The 16500-nt window shown below is 61.1% G+C and overlaps 3 protein-coding genes across 4 annotated transcripts; 1 reads left to right on the forward strand and 2 right to left on the reverse strand.

The window, feature by feature from the left end:
* The first annotated feature begins 2136 nt into the window (after positions 1-2136).
* On the forward strand, positions 2137-7586 carry NDUFV1 (NADH:ubiquinone oxidoreductase core subunit V1). Its single transcript, XM_060019414.1, has 10 exons — positions 2137-2286; positions 3386-3468; positions 3542-3712; positions 4419-4602; positions 5440-5629; positions 6061-6273; positions 6417-6583; positions 6894-6975; positions 7184-7329; positions 7434-7586. The coding sequence occupies exons 1-10, from the start codon at positions 2215-2217 to the stop codon at positions 7518-7520; spliced, it is 1395 nt and encodes a 464-aa protein (XP_059875397.1). The 5' UTR covers positions 2137-2214; the 3' UTR covers positions 7521-7586.
* Positions 7587-7932: 346 nt separating this feature from the next.
* On the reverse strand, positions 7933-12506 carry LOC132430341 (double C2-like domain-containing protein gamma). Its single transcript, XM_060019726.1, is given in 15 exon segments — positions 7933-8435; positions 8513-8609; positions 8776-8854; positions 8962-9113; positions 10479-10532; positions 10622-10757; positions 10845-10887; positions 10890-10947; positions 11165-11236; positions 11311-11371; positions 11588-11606; positions 11769-12026; positions 12082-12139; positions 12244-12297; positions 12501-12506. Coding segments are annotated over 15 exon segments (1278 nt in total). The 3' UTR covers positions 7933-8304.
* Positions 12012-16337, reverse strand: NUDT8 (nudix hydrolase 8). 2 transcript variants are annotated; one of them, XR_009520438.1, is made up of 6 exons: positions 16041-16337; positions 15269-15401; positions 14579-14656; positions 13737-14477; positions 12244-12332; positions 12012-12146 (listed from the first exon to the last, which is right to left on the reverse strand). XR_009520438.1 is itself a non-coding variant. In XM_060019415.1 (4 exons), the coding sequence occupies exons 1-4, from the start codon at positions 16232-16234 to the stop codon at positions 14250-14252; spliced, it is 633 nt and encodes a 210-aa protein (XP_059875398.1). In that variant the 5' UTR covers positions 16235-16337; the 3' UTR covers positions 12978-14249. The 2 variants fall into 2 exon arrangements, 1 of the variants encoding a protein (XP_059875398.1); XM_060019415.1 differs by lacking the exons at positions 12012-12146; positions 12244-12332 and having other exon boundaries at positions 12978-14477.
* Between the last annotated feature and the right edge of the window lie 163 nt (positions 16338-16500).

Raw genomic sequence — 16500 nt, forward strand, 5'->3', positions numbered from 1 at the left:
ACAGGAACAGGGTGTGCTCAGAAGGCAGAGTTGGCACGATGCAGTGGATATGGGGACAGGGAGGCATCCTGGATGCCTCTCAGCTTCTGGCCTGGAGGCTGGTAGGGGAGACAGACATGGACAGTGGCATAGGATGAGACAGGTGAGAGCCAGGGTCTGGGATGCCTTGGAAGAGGGCTTCCTGGAGGAGGTGATACTGAGTGGAGCCTGGCAAGTGGGTGCTCTAGATGGGTGGGGACTGAGTGGGGGACTGAGGGTCAGGAGACCTCAGGCCGAGTTCCGGCAGCTGTGCCGTCTTGGGCAGGCAACTCAGCGTGGCTAATATACTCTGTCCTCTTCTGAAAATGGGGGCTCATCATTCCCATGCGCTGGGTTGTGGGAGGATTAAGAAGATAACACATGGCAAGTGCTTGGCACAGAGCCCGGCGCTGGACGAACTGGAGCTCCTGCCCCTCACTCTTAGCTTCCCACGGGCCCATGCCCAGCATCTCCCATCCACAGCATCCCCCGGCTGCCTTCTCCCCATGGCCTTGTGTTCCCTTTTGACCCCGTTAGATAGGGATGAGGAGAGAATCCACCCTCTGGCTCCATCTTGCCCCCCTTCTGCCACCCCAAAGGGAGGGATCCATGGACTCGGGTCTGAGCTCCGGATTAGCTGTGTAATCCCCAGCTCTGTCTGGGCAATCTCTTTCCCTGCCCAGGAGAGGGGGCCTGGGGCTGGGAGTCAGGACTGCTGAGCCCTGGACCTGGTACTGCCCTACCCATCTGTGAGCCCTCAGACAAGGTGCCCAGGCTCTTGTCGCCTCTTTTGGAAACACCACTGACATCCTGCAATGACTGTCATATGTGTGCTGTGTCTGGGGCACTTTGGGAAGGGAGAAAGGCCTGGGTTTGATTCTAGCTCTACCACTCAGCAGCTTCATACCCATGGACAAGAGATGAAACCTCCATGGGCCTCAATTTTTTTCATGTAGAAAATGGAGTTAACACTATCCAGGGCTACTGTGGGGAATATATGAGAAAATAAGGGCATATTACAAATTACTTTGTAAACGGTACATCTCTCAAGAGACAGGGAAGGATGATTACAGGACAAGAGAATAGAGGAGCTGGGGAGGGCAGGCCAAAACGGACATGCTTATCATGGGACTCAGAGCCAAAGGGTTCCAGAGAACTGACAAACTGATTAACAAGAGTTAATCAGGCTTCCAAGACTTCAAGAGAAGGCAAAGAACAGAGGCCCTCCTCAGGTCACGGGAGCATTGCAGGGTGGGGAGGGAGTGGGCAGAAATGCCCTAAAGCCCCAAGAGGAAGAGGTCCTGTGGAGAGTGGGCATGATGTGGCCTGGGCCTGACGACCTGCACGATAGCGGCTGAGTCCTTAAATGCCAGGTTGCCGAGGCAGTAGGAGCCGCTCCAGGATTTTGTGCAGAAGCATCAGGTGCCAACCTCTCCTGACAGGGGCTGAGGAAGGAATGGCTGGGAGAGTGTAGCAGCACTACAGCAAGAGGATGTGCCACCCACTGACTATCTCCACCCTCTTGGCCTCACCCCAACCTAGGATTCTAGACACACCTCCTCTGGGGAGACCTCCGCCAACAACCCCCAGTCTGACCCGGCTCCCTGCGGCTAATGAGCAATCCTTTTCTGAGCCCAGGGGTGCCCGTAGTGGGTGAGGGGAAAATCATAGTCTGGGAGGGCTTGGACGGGGACAGAATAATTACAAGGCGGTCATGAGGGTCGGGCTGTCACCGATCTGATTTCTCCTCCTTCCCCTATACGCTTGTGCATACAACAAGAGCACGCGAAATGCGGAACTTGCAGAAAACACCAGAACCAGCAGAAGGTGACATGCGAGGTTTGTTTACTTGGGGATTGAAAGGCTGAGGGTCCACGGGCTAATGTGATGGAGCAGCGCGGGCTAGCAAGAGAGTAAATACCAATCCCGCGAAGGGAGAAAGGAGGTCCGAAAGCCCGCGGGACTGCATCTCCCAGCAGCCTCAGCGGCAGACAGGGCATTTCCGGCCTCTCCGGCCTCCTACGAGGAGGCGGGGCCAAGGGCGGGGCGGGAGCGGTGCGGGGAAGTTTGGGCGCGTCGCCGGCGCCAGGGCGCGTGACGTTCTTCCTGTGCGCCGCCTAGCGTCTAGGTCGCGCCGGTTCCTCAGCCTCAGAGGCGTGAAGGTGACAGCTGGAGCTGATCGGCTTGGCCCCCGCGATGCTGGCGGCACGGCGGCTGCTCGGCGGGTCGCTCCCCGCACGGGTGTCTGTGCGATTCAGCGGCGATACGGTGAGGCCTGACCTGGCTCGGGCCAGGGGTGCTCGCGGGCCGGCTCTCGCTGCCGCGCCTGTGCGTGCTCCATCCCTTGGGTCTGTAGTGCCTTCTGGAGAACAGTCTCATCTCCCCAGCCCGGCAGGAAGGTTGCCGATCCGGCTTGGGTGTAGAAGGGGAACGGGTCCAAACGGGAGGCTGACTCACCCCGCCCCCAGCCCTTCGGCCCCTTGGCTTCCCTTATTTAACAGCGCGACTTAACGGAAAATTTTGCAGGTAGCAAAGCGTCCTTATCTCATTCCTTTCCCACCACAGCTTTGTAGGGCGTGAACGGGCCACTGACCCATTTTACAGATGCAGACAATAGCTTTGGAGAGGGCCGTGCGCCTCCTCATTCTTCGTTCAGCGCTCCGATCCCCATGTTGGCTTTTAAGGGGTTGGGTGTCTGGAAGCCAGGTCCCCTTAGCCCTCAGCTGGGCTGCTCCTCACTGGGTCACGTGGAATTCCAGACCCATCTCTCCTCAACAGTTTTATCCCGAGCGGGTCTCCCTCCGTCATCTTGTGTCCCAGCCGCAGTGAGGCATTTCTTTTCCTTCCGAAAGTGCATTTTGTCGCCAGCAGAGTTTAGTAACACAAGGCTTTGGCCTAACCAAGTTTGGGTCCAGCAGCACAGCCAGACAAGTAAATGGACATAGCATCACACTGGGCTCAGGGGGGTACTATGTGCTGTGCACAGTTCAGGTGTGGGCTTTGGCCACGGACACACCTGAGCTTAGATTCCATCTGCTCCTTTGGGCTGTGTGCCTTTCATAAGCTCAGTTTGCTCTGAGCCTCAGTGTCCTCTTCTGTAAAATGGAGGAAATCGTTCCTGTCTCAAGGTTATGAGGATGAAATGGGGTCTTGGATATAGAAAACTTAGTTTCGTGCCTGCTAACAGGAAGTGCTTACTAAGTGGTGATGGCAGCTATGATGCTGTGAAGGGTTCTGAGGCTTAGGCCCCTGCCCTCCTCCCAGCCCAGCTCTCTCTAATCTGGGGGACTCAAAACTCTGTACCTTCTGGCCTGACCCCTCATGACCTCAGAGCCCTGCTGGGCCTGCTGACCCTCTGTGTCCCCAGACAGCGCCCAAGAAAACCTCATTTGGCTCGCTGAAGGATGAAGACCGGATCTTCACCAACCTGTATGGCCGCCATGACTGGAGGTGAGATGGTGCCTTTAGGCTGGTGGTTCCCGAGGCAGGGCCTCCCCCTTACTGCCTTCCCCACTCTGTCCAGGCTGAAAGGTGCCCAGAGTCGAGGTGACTGGTACAAGACAAAGGAGATTCTGCTGAAGGGGCCTGACTGGATCCTGGGTGAGGTCAAGACGTCGGGCTTGCGGGGCCGTGGAGGTGCTGGCTTCCCAACTGGCCTTAAATGGAGCTTCATGAATAAGCCCTCAGATGGCAGGTGTGTGTAGGCAGGCAGAAATGGGGTTTCAGGAGAGACCTTGGGGGTGGCTGTGGCTTACCTGGGCCTTTGGGCTGTTTCCTTGGAAACTAAGAGTGAATGAAATGGGAAAACGTAACCAGAGCTCAGGTAGGTGGGATCCAGTTCTCTCTGGTCTTCCTCAGGGGAGACTGGGGGGGAAGCAGAATCGACACAAAACTTTGACTCAGTCAGACTTAACTGGTCAATGCCTAGCTCTGCCTTTTAGTCATATATCTTTGGGCAGTCTCCTGGCCTTTCCGAACCTCAGGTTTCTGTTCTGTAAGTGGATATTATATCGTGCAGGGATGAAAGAGATAATGTTCGTACAGCTTTTGGCCTGCACTGTGGTTGGCGCCTAGAAAGCAAAGGCTGAATGTCAGCTATTTTGCCTCCTTTTGGCTCCAGAGATACGGTGGAGGTTCACGGAATGCTCTTTGTGACCAAAAGCAGATTGGGGCTCTTGGGAAAGCAAAGATTTTTCCTGTGGTCATACCCACTCAAATACGGAATAGGCAGTGAGCTCCCTGTCATCGGTGGTGAGCAAGCAGAGCCCCTGGGAACATGTCAGGAGGACAAAGAGGGATTGGCTGTCAGAGGAGGCTTCCCTGGGTGGAGTGGGGTGGCATGTGGTTGAAGGCCCAACCCTGGTGGCCCTGTAGCCTGACTGACCTGCTGGCCCCCACAGGCCCAAGTATCTGGTGGTGAATGCAGATGAGGGGGAGCCGGGCACCTGCAAGGACCGGGAGATCATGCGCCACGATCCCCACAAGCTGGTGGAAGGCTGCCTAGTGGGGGGCCGGGCCATGGGTGCCCGTGCCGCCTACATCTACATCCGCGGGGAATTCTACAATGAGGCGTCCAATCTACAGGTGGGCAGAGGTGGGGCGTCAACAGAGGAGAAGGTGCTCGGTGTGCACTTACATGCCCCAATCCTAGGCAGAGTTGTTCTTAGATTTTAGCTCCTGATCTGTCTGGGGTCGCACTAGGAGAGTGGTGATCACTCCTGCATGCCTTGTGTCCCGAATGGGACATGGCCCCCGGTGCCTCTGTCTCTTTCTGGATGTTCCAGAGCTTCTGCTTGGGCTCCATGACTTTCCAGGGCTCCATGACTCCTGGGGCAGGGGTAGGCTGGAGAACTCCCATATGGGCATTTTTCCTGGAGGGTCAGGGGGTCATTTCAGTAATTCTCAGCTCAGTGATGCCCGTAGTAATTGGTCCAGGGCCAAAGCCTCACCTTTCTATTAGGCTGCTACACCACAGTGATGAAGGATGTGGGAATAATAACCTGGCACATGGTAGCATTATGTGTAAGTGTTATTATTATTACATATTTAAAAATAAGCCTCCAGGGTCTTTTCTTCTACTCAGAAGCAGTACTCGTTCATTATGAAGATAGGAAACCACACACACACAAAAGGAAACTCTCCCACAGATCCACCACCTGGAGAAACTACTTGCTGAAATTTTCATTATTGTCTTAAAGTCTTTAAAAATACATATAGTTGGAGAATTTGTTAAATGTTATTACAGAAGTAGCACATGCATCGTAAAAACCCCCACCCCCTCCCAGAGCGTCCTCTGCTTGTGTCCAAAGGGAGCTTTTGCTCTGGACTTTGGTGATGGGCTCACTGGGCCAGTACCCCTCCCTCCCACACACAGTGTTCCTGGGCCCTTGGGGACCGTGTCCTCACACCCCTGTCCCACAGGTAGCCATCCGAGAGGCCTACGAGGCTGGTCTGATTGGCAAGAATGCCTGCGGCTCCGGCTATGATTTCGACGTGTTTGTGGTGCGTGGGGCTGGGGCCTACATTTGCGGGGAGGAGACAGCGCTCATCGAGTCCATCGAGGGCAAGCAGGGCAAGCCCCGCCTAAAGCCTCCCTTCCCTGCAGACGTGGGTAAGACCTGGCACCTGGCCCGATCCTGGGCCTTGTCCTGTGGAGTCCAGGATCTGTTTTCAGGTCCCCACTGGTCATTCTTAGGGAATTTCTGAGTCCCTTCTGCACTGGGCGCCTGACACAGAGAGCAGGGTGGGAACAACATAGAGGCTCCACCAGTGCCACCTGCAGTCCCTCATCCTGCCTCAGCTCCCATGTCAGATACCCAAGTCCTCTCCAACCTTCCGGGAACTCGGGGCAGGATGGTGAAAAGGCAGCGCAGCTCCTGCTGGAATCTGGGGTCCGGTGGGGGACGAGAATAACAAAGGGGTGAAAGCAGGGCTTTCTGCCACCGGAGCAGGACCCTGGACATACCCCATTGCCAGGAAACCCGCCGCAACCTGTCCCCACCCACTAGAAGCCACCGATTTCTCATCCCATTTCCCCCACAGGAGTGTTTGGCTGCCCTACAACCGTGGCCAACGTGGAGACAGTGGCCGTGTCCCCTACCATCTGCCGCCGAGGGGGTGCGTGGTTTGCCAGCTTTGGCCGCGAACGCAACTCAGGCACCAAGCTGTTCAACATCTCTGGCCACGTCAACCACCCTTGCACCGTGGAGGAGGAGATGTCTGTACCGCTGAAGGAACTGATCGAAAAGCACGCCGGTGAGGCCTGGGGCCAGCCAGCAGGGTGGGAGAGCCTCAGGAGCTGGGGCTGGGGCTAGCAGAGGTCCTGGGCTCAGGGCTAGGCAGGTGTGCTGGCCCCAGCCCTGACCATCCATCCTTTTGGGGACTGACTGGGGCCCCAGGGGGTGTCACGGGTGGCTGGGACAACCTCCTTGCTGTGATTCCTGGCGGCTCGTCCACCCCACTGATCCCCAAGTCCGTGTGTGAGACGGTGCTGATGGACTTCGACGCGCTGGTGCAGGCGCAGACGGGCCTGGGCACGGCTGCTGTGATCGTCATGGACCGCTCGGTAAGGGTTGGCCCATGCTCCCCACCCAGTCCCTGCCTTATGCCAGCCTGGTTAGTAACCCTTCCGGGGCCTCTCGGAGAACTCCTGCCAGCTCTTGGGTCCTGGTTCGTGTCACCTGAGATACAGTGAGGTGGGAGAGGTGGGGAGCAAGGCTTCTCTGGGGGACACGCCCGTGGAGCCTGGGCGGGGCGGGATGCCCATGGCAGGGGGAGGAGACAGCCAGAGTGCCGCTGGAATCAGGAGGGTGTGCCGCCGGGGGGCGCTGCGGCTCAGGCCTTGGGTGCCTCCTCACTGTCCCTTGTCTCCCCAGACGGATATCGTGAAAGCCATCGCCCGCCTCATCGAGTTCTACAAGCACGAGAGCTGTGGCCAGTGCACCCCATGCCGCGAGGGTAAGCGCGCTGGGCAGGCTGGGGCTTTCTCTGTGGCTTGCGCCAGGCCTGGGCCGGGCACTGGACCCTGAATAAACAGCTGCTGCTTCCCAGCCTGCTGTGGCTGCTCTGAGCCCCACCCTCCCTGTGGCCCGCACCCCTCGAGTTCCATCCCCCCGCACCCCGGCTTAGGGAGATCACCAGGCCCTCTCTTGCTGCCGCGGCCCAGGTGTGGACTGGATGAACAAGGTGATGGCGCGCTTTGTGAAGGGGGACGCCCGGCCGGCTGAGATCGACTCCCTGTGGGAGATCAGCAAGCAGATAGAGGGCCACACCATTTGTGCCCTGGGCGACGGAGCTGCCTGGCCCGTGCAGGTACTCGCTGCCCTGCTGCGTGGTGCTGGGGGCGGTGCTGAGAGCCCGGGCGTTGGGGGATTTTCAGGCCCTGCTGCACCTAGCACCCTGACCCTCACCCCCAGGGCCTGATCCGACACTTCCGGCCGGAGCTCGAGGAGCGGATGCAGCGGTTCGCCCAGCAGCACCAGGCCAGGCAAGCCGCTTCCTGAGCCCGCCGCGCTGGGCCGGCATCCATCTGCCTGGACGGCTGGACAATAAAGCAAGTGCTGCCCACTCGGTGCGTCTTCTCTGTGGCCTTGCTCTTCACTCTGCCTCTGCGGCCCATTATTCCTGGAGGCTTGTTTCCCAGACGGAGGTGGAGGTTTGGGAGGGATAGGTCAGCACAAGGTCTCGTTGTGAATTTACACTTGGCCTCCTGTGCGTCAGTCTGTCATAGACCATCCTGAGCATTGACCCCTCAGTGCAAGAAGTGGGTGGGGAGGGGGAAACTGTGGCCTGGGGTGCAGACCTGGGCCTGGCCCAGTGAAGGCCTCTGGAGGATGGGAGCAAGGAGGACAGGGCCCAGTCTGCCCTGTGAGGCGATGGGCAGGGAAAGAACCGGCTGTCCGGTCTGGTTTGGAGGAGAGGTTTATTCTTGCTTCATGATTTGGCAGTGGGGTGAATTTGAAAGGGGGGAAGGAAGGAAGCAATTGACTAGGGGTGGACATGGTGGGTGAGGCAGCCCCAGGTCCTCGCAGCTCCATGGAGGCGGCCGCGGGTCAGTCTCGGGGACGGTGGCGAGCAGGGCCAGGCCCTCGCAGCTCCATGGAGGCGGCCGCGGGTCGGTCTCGGGGACGGTGGCGAGCAGGGCCAGGCCCTCGCAGCTCCATGGAGGCGGCCGCGGGTCGGTCTCGGGGACGGTGGCGAGCAGGGCCAGGCCCTCGCAGCTCCATGGAGGCGGCCGCGGGTCGGTCTCGGGGACGGTGGCGAGCAGGGCCAGGCCGGGCGCCCCCGCTACTCGCCGAGCTGGAGGCGCGCGCCGTCCAGCAGGTGCCACGGCTCCAGCTGGTGGTCAGTGCGGCCCAGCCATTCGCGCCAGTGCTGCTGGTGCTCCCCGCTGGCCTGGCTACTCAGCTGCACCCCGCCTGGGTTGGGGGACAGGTCAGGAGCCGTGTGGGAGTCCATTGGGCCCACCCCCCAGCTCCCCGACATTCCCACTCACCAGTGAAGTCGTCAGCTGTGCCCAGGTCATAATCCCACACAGACACCAGCAGTGTCTTCTGCGCCAGCTCCTCCCGTGGGCCTGTGCAGAAGAATTCCTGCAGGGAAGGGGGCAGAAAGGCAGGAGGGAGGCAGCCTTGGGTCCTTCACAGCCTCAGAAACAGACTCAGACAGGTGAATGGCTCAGGGTAGCTGGGGCCTGTGCTCTCGGAAGCAGGATGTTGACCCCCCTCCTCCCACCCCCAGCAGCCAGGACTGGCCTACCTCGTTGAACTCAGGGTTCAGGGTCTTCTGAACACTGGTCTTATATTTCGATTTCTTCCCTCCATTCGGATGCAGGTAACTGATCGGGAAGAACGGGGTCAGCTTAGGTGTGGCCCTGGAGAGCTGAGCCCCGAGCGGCTCAGAGGAACCCTCACTGTCCACCTGTCCACCCCTTTTCACACTCACAGGCGGACGAAGGGGTCCGAGTAGCCGTTGGCATCCATGGGGGCGAGGGGGGCACAGCGCAGCACACCCACCAGCAGGCTGCCCCGCTGAGAGCTGTAGCACAGTGACAGCAGGACGCGCCCACGCTCCTCCCCGGCTACCTCAGCCTCCACCTCATCGGGCAGGGGGTAGGCTTGGGGTCAGCTCCCGTGTGGCCCGTAGCCCACCACCCACCAGTGCTGGCCTGGACGCGAGAATGCAAACTGGCTGCAGAGAAGTCAGGGGCCAGTGGTTTGATTTCATGATTCAATTTACAAAAACAATCACTGGCTTAGTGCCCTGGAAGGAAACTTCCAGCTCAGCTCTATCCTCCAGGGCCTGAGAAGGGGACGCCAGGCCACGTGACTGGCCAGTTCGGGGCATCTTTGTCATGGAGGGGAAGGGAACTGATGTCCCTAAGGGCCACAAACGTGCTAGGAGCTTCCTAGGTGGCCTGTCATTAGGTACCCATCACCACCCTCCCGCAGGGTAAGCCTGGTGCCACAGAAGCAGCTCCAAGAGGCTGTTCTCTACCCAAGGACATACAGGTCTGTTCAGCTACAAAGCCCACCCTCCTCACACCCCGCAGCCCAAGCGGCCAGATTCTGAACATCCTTTGCCACACTTGGCCCCTGGTGCTTCCAAAGGACTTGGGAGGATGCCTTGGAGAGAATGTGCTTCTCCCACACTTAACGAGGGATTTGATTTGCCGAAAGCCCAGCCACCTTGCTGGCGTTAGCTCTCAGTAACGGAGTGCTCCGTGAGCCAAGGGGCTGCTGTGCGGGGTCTGGGCCAGGAAGTGCTTGTGGCGGGTCCCTGCCCCACCCAGTAGGGCTCCGCCGCTTCGCCTTGACTGACTGACAGTCGCAGCAACATGCGGCTCCACTAGGGGGCGGGGCAGCAGCACCTGGCCCTCTGGCCCGGAGGAGCTGCGGAGGGCCCTGCCTAAGCCTTGCAGGTGCCGGGGGCCTGCTGGGCTGCAGGGGTTCTGCCCAGGTCTTTGGTTTCCTATTGCAAATCCCCTGCGGTCACCATCACTGCCTCCTGCCAAGGGCCTGTGTCTATGACTACCAGCCCCAGAAGTGTGGTACCCACACTGCCTCGGGCAGACCTAGCAGCCGTGCAGCCCCACCATATCCATTCTCTCCCGGACCTTGACCTGCCCTCCCAGCTCAGGCCAGGGACAAATCCCACTGGCTCCAGCCTCTGCCTCAAGCTGGCCTGTGTCTCTGCCCCGTGAGGGCTTGTGCCAGTGCCCCACAGCTCCCCTGGGCTGCCCTGGCAGGGGAAGTCACCCTCTGCCCAGCCCCTGGGGCCTGGCTGTTCCCTGAGACTATGAGCGCTCACAGGGCCGGTGAGCGAGATGGCCTCAGTTTCTCCAAGCCTGCCTGGGCCTGGACCCCTGTCCGGCCCACATCAATCCCTGCCTGACACACTTCAGCCTGGGCCAGCCCAGACCTGCCCCCCCAGTCCTCGCTGGAATCCGCCGTCCCACCCACCTCTTCATACAGAGACATGCCACATGCTGTGTCCAGGCTCTTGGGCCTCTTGGTCTGAAAGAGCAGAGAGCCCGGTCCCCTTGGCTGCACACTGCCCAGGTCTCCCTCCCTGCACGCCCCACCCTGTGCACAAGCCCACTCACCAGCCTCCGCCTCTCCAGACACACATCGAAGCTCCTGGCTTGGTTGGGCACCAGCTTCCCCAGGGGCACCCGCAGCTCCCGCAGGGGAGGCGCCCGCCGCCGTTGCTGCAGCTGTGGGTCCTCCCAGACGCACAGCCTGGTGGCCACGCAGGGCAGACCTGGCCAGGCAAGCCCTCACCCCCACCTCGGCCCTGCCCCCTTGTGGCCCAGGCCCTATCCTCACCACAGGGTGTTGCGCCGGGTGTCCTGGAGGGTGAAGCCATGAGTGCCTCCTCCCAGACAGGCCCCCTTGTGCCCCGAACCATGCGTGTCCGCAGCTGGCTGGCCTGGGGGCTGAGCAGGTAGGGTCAGAGCCTTGTCGGGCCCCAGGGCCCCAGCCTGGTCCCCCTCCCTCATATAGCCTCTAGTTGCACATCCCAGCAACGGGGGGCTCCCTGTCTGAGGTCGAGGCCTTGGGGAAGAGGGGCATGGCAGGCCAGGTGGGTGTTCCAGGCTGGGTGTGCGGCCAAGGGACAGCAGTAGGGGCCTGTGTCTCACCCTCACCTTGCTGGCCCCAGGCAGCAGGTTGGCTTTGACATAGGTGTCCACGGAGCCCAAGGCCGGTGGCTTGAGGCCCTGGGAAGAGACAGTGGATGTGGGACAGGCCTAGGGCCCACACCTGGGACCCAGGCATGCTGCCCCATCCTCACCTTGGCCTGGTGAGCTGTGCAGTGCAGTGTGCTACTGTCTGTGTCAAAAAGAAGCGTGGGGCTTCCCTGGTGGCGCAGTGGTTGAGAGTCCACCTGCCGATGCAGGGGACACGGGTTCGTGCCCCGGTCCGGTAAGATCCCACATGCCACGGAGCGGCTGGGCCCATGAGCCATGGCCGCTGAGCCTGCGCGTCCGGAGCCTGTGCTCCGCAACAGGAGAGGCCACAGCAGCGAGAGGCCTGCGTACTGCAAAAAAAAAAAAAAAAGAAGTGTGAACTTGAGGATGCCGAGGGTGGCTAAGGGCAGGTGGCCGGCAGGTCAGCTTCTACATCAACCTCAGCCCCGGCGCCATGCCTCCTGCCCTTCCCCTCCCCAGGTCGGAAGCCTGGGGATGCCCCAGACCCCATCCTGGCTGGGCTGGGCCGAGAGGGTCCCCCTTGTGCCCCGCGCCCACTCACTGCTGTCGTCTGAGTCTCCCTCTGGCTCTGGGTCCGGCTGGGACTGGGATGCAGAGTGGATGGTGGGGGTCACTGGAGGGTGTAGGTCTCAGGTGTGCAGGGTGGGCTCAGCGAAGGGGTAGAAGTGCGGGAAGTAGTCGGAAATGAGGTGGATGGGCCAGATGGGGCCCAGGCTCACGTCAATAGCCACGTGTTCCTGCACGCTCACCGCCCCCAGCCAGCCGTGCCCGCCATGGGGGCCTGGACATGGAGGCGGCACTCAGAGGAGCCCCTGAGCACCGGAGATGAGGGCACCGCATCAGGCCAACCAGACAGGGCGAGGAGGCATCACTGAGGGTGTTGGCGGGGGGCGGGGGGGTCCTGGGCAGCAGCTGGGACCTGAGGACAGAGTGTAAGGTCAAGGTCGGCAGGGTGGGGGCCTCCAGCCGGGAGGGGGACCCCGTGGGCTGGCAGGTAGGCCGGCTGGGCTACTTACCGCCCTCAGAGCTCCTCCATCTGCTTTGGGTCGCTGCGGGTGCTGGGTGTGCGCCTGACGGAGGTGACCCAGAGAGCCAGAGTGTGGCCCTGGGGACGGGGGAAGGGGTGGGACTCAGAACGCTTCTCTGGGGCCCAGGAGACCAGCAGCTCCCTGCCCTCCACCCCAAGGGCCCCTTCCCTAGTGCTGGGGCCCAGCCTCCCTCCTTCTCCCCCAACCCCTCCCCAATTCACACACAGCCGGAGAGTTATTTTTACCGCCATCACGTGGCCCTGCTCCCAGGTGAGGCTGGAGGGCCAGAGGTGATACAAGGGGTATGAGGGGCAATGGGAGGGGAGTGTGGGGAGGAAGGGGTAGGTGAGACAGAGGGGTTGGGGGAGAGCGTGTGGGGAGGCGTGTGGGAAGGGGGAGGGGTGTGGAGGGCAGGCTGGGGGGAGGGGAGATGGGTGGGCGGGGAGGGCTCTGCAGAGACGGGGTGGGGGTGCCACCGCAACCCGGTCCCCTTGGAGCTCAAGCTTCTTAACACCTGAATCCGATCACTTCGGCACCTCTCTCCCCCTCTGCCAGCCTGGAATAAAATCCTAACCCATCACTGAGGCTGGTCCCCTTGGCCGCTCACTGGGGCCCCGAGTGCTGGGCCCCTCCCCCCATGTCCCCACGGCCCCTCTTGGTTTCCTAGAACACCCCAAGCTGTGTGCACATACTGCTCCTTGTGCCCCGACTTTCCTCCCTTGCCCTTTGACCTGGCCTGCTCCCGCTTACCTATGGTCTCAAGGTCACTCTCTGCAGGGGAACGTGGCTGCCTTTACCTGCTCAACCTTCCGTCTTTCCCCAGGGGTCCTTTGGGGGCCACACCTTCGCTACTCTCACTCTAGGAGGTTCACCCTGCTCCCCAGGCCTGTGCCCCAGACCCTGCCAATCAATGAATTCCAAATCCAGCAGCCACGTGACAGCTTCAGGGAAGGGCATGTAACCCGAAGCAGGCCAATAAAGTACAATTCTGGGATAGACTGGCCCAGAAAGAGAAGCTGTTTTCTGTTGATGGGATGCTGGTACCGTGCCATCCTAGAGCTGTTGCCCTCTCCTCACCTCTCACCCCTGTGGAGTAGAGAATGCTCCTGAGAGTGAGGCCAATACAGTGGAAAGAAGAGTCCCTGAGCTCCCGGATCCAGCTATACCTGAAGCTGGCCTATCTCTGGAGTTTGTAATCACCATTCTTCCTTTGGCAAAGTCAGCTAGTGGGCAGGGTTTTCTATCACTTGTCCTGCCTAATACTGCCCAGTCCACCATGTCAAGGTTAGACTGCCCACCCCTTCAACTCTCTCGCAGAGATTTACATGATTGATACATAATTCCACTACATATCTGTGAGTAATTAATATACAATCACATGATTATCTGTGTGACCTGGTCTCAGATCTCCCACAGACTGAGCACCCCCAGAGGGCAGAGTAGCATCTGGCCGGTGCACAGATGGGACCCCAGCATAGCACCTGGTACATGGTGGGAGCTTGGCATGTTAGAGGTTTGCAGTAGCAGGCAAGGCTCCTTTCTGGATGCCTACTGCCCAGCACATGGTCAGCCAGGCACGGAAGATGGAACAGGAGCTCGTACAGGGTAGTGGCTAGGAGTTTGGTCTCTGGAGTCACAGAGGGCCTGGTTCAAATCCCAAACCGGGGTGACCTTGGGCAAGGTGTCTACCCTCCCTGAGCCTCAGTCTCACCAGCCAGGGACAGCGTTGGCCCCATCTCACAGGGTTGTGGTGAGAGTGAAATGAGAAAAAAGACTCCAGGCACCTGGCACACAGTGAGTGGGCACAGCAAGTAACAGTGTGATTATCCAGAGGCACCCTAGCTAGGAGGCCAGCTGTCCCATGGGGTCTGCCCAAGGTCAGGGCTCCAGTGCAGAAGGTGCAGTCGCCACGGAATTGGCAAAGGCTCTTTATTCAGTCCTGGAGTGGAGCTGGCGTGGCAGGGCAAAGGCAGGGGCTGCTCAGGGCCAGGTCATCAGCCCCTGGGCAGCTCAGGGCTGGCCAGGCAGGGCTGGTAGACGCCAGGTGCCAGCAGCTGCAGGGTGAACTCAGTGATGACGGCCGTGAGCCCCCAGATCCGGTGTGGCCCGTGCAGGAAGACAGGCAGTGTGTAGCGGAAGTGGCCACCATGGCAGAAGTGGGTATAGCCCTGGTTCTGTTCCTGCAGCAGATGGGCCAGGGGCAGTGCAAACACTTCATCCACCTGTGGGCAGGAGGCAGCGAGAGGGTAGACAGAGCACTGGCCACTGCAGCCTCCGCCCATCCGGACGACCCAGACTCCACCCCTAGCATCTCCCCACTCACCTCATCGGGGTTGGGCCTGAGGCTCTGGGGATCCAGTGGGCCCACGCCGGCCAGCACTGGCACCACAGTGGTCTTTCGCTGAGGCAGGAGGAGGGCAGGCAGTCAGGGGAGGCACGCCCTCGACAGGGCTTTGGGGCTGGGGCAGGGAGCCTGAGAGGAAGACTCCAGGGGCCTTTAGCAGTGCAGGCCAGGTCCACCCGGCCCCTGCCCTTGGACTCGCCCCAGCCACGCTGACTGACTCAGGCCCCCCAAACACACTGGACCCATTCAGGCCTCTGCGCCTTCGCTTTTCCTTATTTTTACTACCCTAAAATCTCCCAGTGGTCATTCAGTCCCTGCCTACCCTGCAAAGCCCTCCCCAACCTTTGTCCACGGAGCAGAGCAGAGCTGATTCACCCTGGAGCCACCTCCACCTCAGGACCTGAGCCTCAGTATCCCTCGTGAAAGGGGATAAAATACCCCTGGCCCCTTCCTGACGGGCTGTGTGAGGGTGGAACACAGCTTGGTGTCTCTCACTCCCACGCCCCAGCTGTCTCGGAACTGCCAGGCAGGTGTCCCCACCGTACTCCGTGACTGCCACAGTCCATGACCACCCTCCTTGTCCCTGGGGTCCCTGCTCCTAGCCCGGGGCAAGCAGAGGGGCTGAATGGGGCAAGGGCCGGTGGTGGTTTCAGGGCCTGGCGGGCTTACCTGGTCGTGCACGGGCCTCAGGACTCCCCACACGTGCTCCTCAGGCACAACCAGGCCCACCTCCTCGCGGGTCTCCCTCAGGGCCGTGTGCACCACGTCGCGGTCAGCGGGGTCACACTTGCCACCTGGGAAACTGAACAGGCACAGGGAGCCTGGTTCTCGGGCTGCTGGGGCCTTGGAGGGGTGGGGGTGGAGGCTGTGGCGGTGACCCACCTAAATAACGTCTCCGCCCCTAGTTTGCAGAGAGGGCTAGGCAAGCCACACGACCTCTCCAGGCCGTTTACTTCCCTGAACAACGGGAGTAAGGGAGAGAGGCCCTGGGGCTCAGACATGCAAACTCTGCTTATGGTGGCCCCAGAGGCGCTGACATTGACTCTAGGGTGTCCCCAGTTCCCGCCGGGGGCGGGGCCAGGGCGGGAAGCCAGGTAACCCCGCCCCGCGCGCTTCCTCGGCTCGGGGACACGAATCTCCCAGTAGTCGCTGGAAGGGGGCGGAGTCTTGCCTTTCTGGACGGGGACACAGATCTGAACGAGGTGTCGAGCGATCCGCGCGGCGCCCGGGCAGGACCACCTGCGGCGCCAGATTCGGGGCGGAGGGACGTGGGTTGCTGACTCCCGCCATAGCCCTCTGCCTGACGGGCTCTCAGACCCAGACCCATTCTACAGAGGCGGAAACCGAGGCTCGGAAAGGCTAAGTGCCTTGCCCACGACCCTGTGGTCTCTGGGTTCAGCGGCCTCTTCCTAGAAGGGAGAGGAGTTCCCGGCCGGTGTACCTGACGTCACCCTTGTGCCTCCCGGGCAGGCGGCTGGACCGCAGCGTGTAGAGCAGCGCCGGGACCCCACGCACCGAGCACAGCGGCACGAGAACCGCGGCCGCCGCAGGTCGCGCGCGGAGCCGGGCCGTGGCCCCCGCCAGCAACCGCCGGCAGCGCCGCTCGCCCTCCGCCGACAGGCAGTCGGGCAGCATGTCCGGCCCAGCGCGGCCGGGAAACCGAGGTCACCGGGCAGAGCGCACACCCCAGGGTGTCTCGGGAATCTGGGGGGCGGGCCGTGGGAGGAGTCTGCCCGCAGGGTGAGGCTCCCGTAGCGGCAGCGGCCTTGCCCACGGGGCGGGGCCCGATTAAGGGGCGGGCCCAGGCCGGGAAGGGGCCTCTCCGCCAGTTGTGGGGCGTGGCCAAGGGGCGTCACCAGATAGCCTGGACTTCCGGTAGAGGGGCGGGCCTGGGGCGGGGC

The sequence above is a fragment of the Delphinus delphis genome, chromosome 8 (genome assembly GCF_949987515.2).
Source record: "Delphinus delphis chromosome 8, mDelDel1.2, whole genome shotgun sequence".
Lineage (NCBI taxonomy): Eukaryota > Metazoa > Chordata > Mammalia > Artiodactyla > Delphinidae > Delphinus > Delphinus delphis.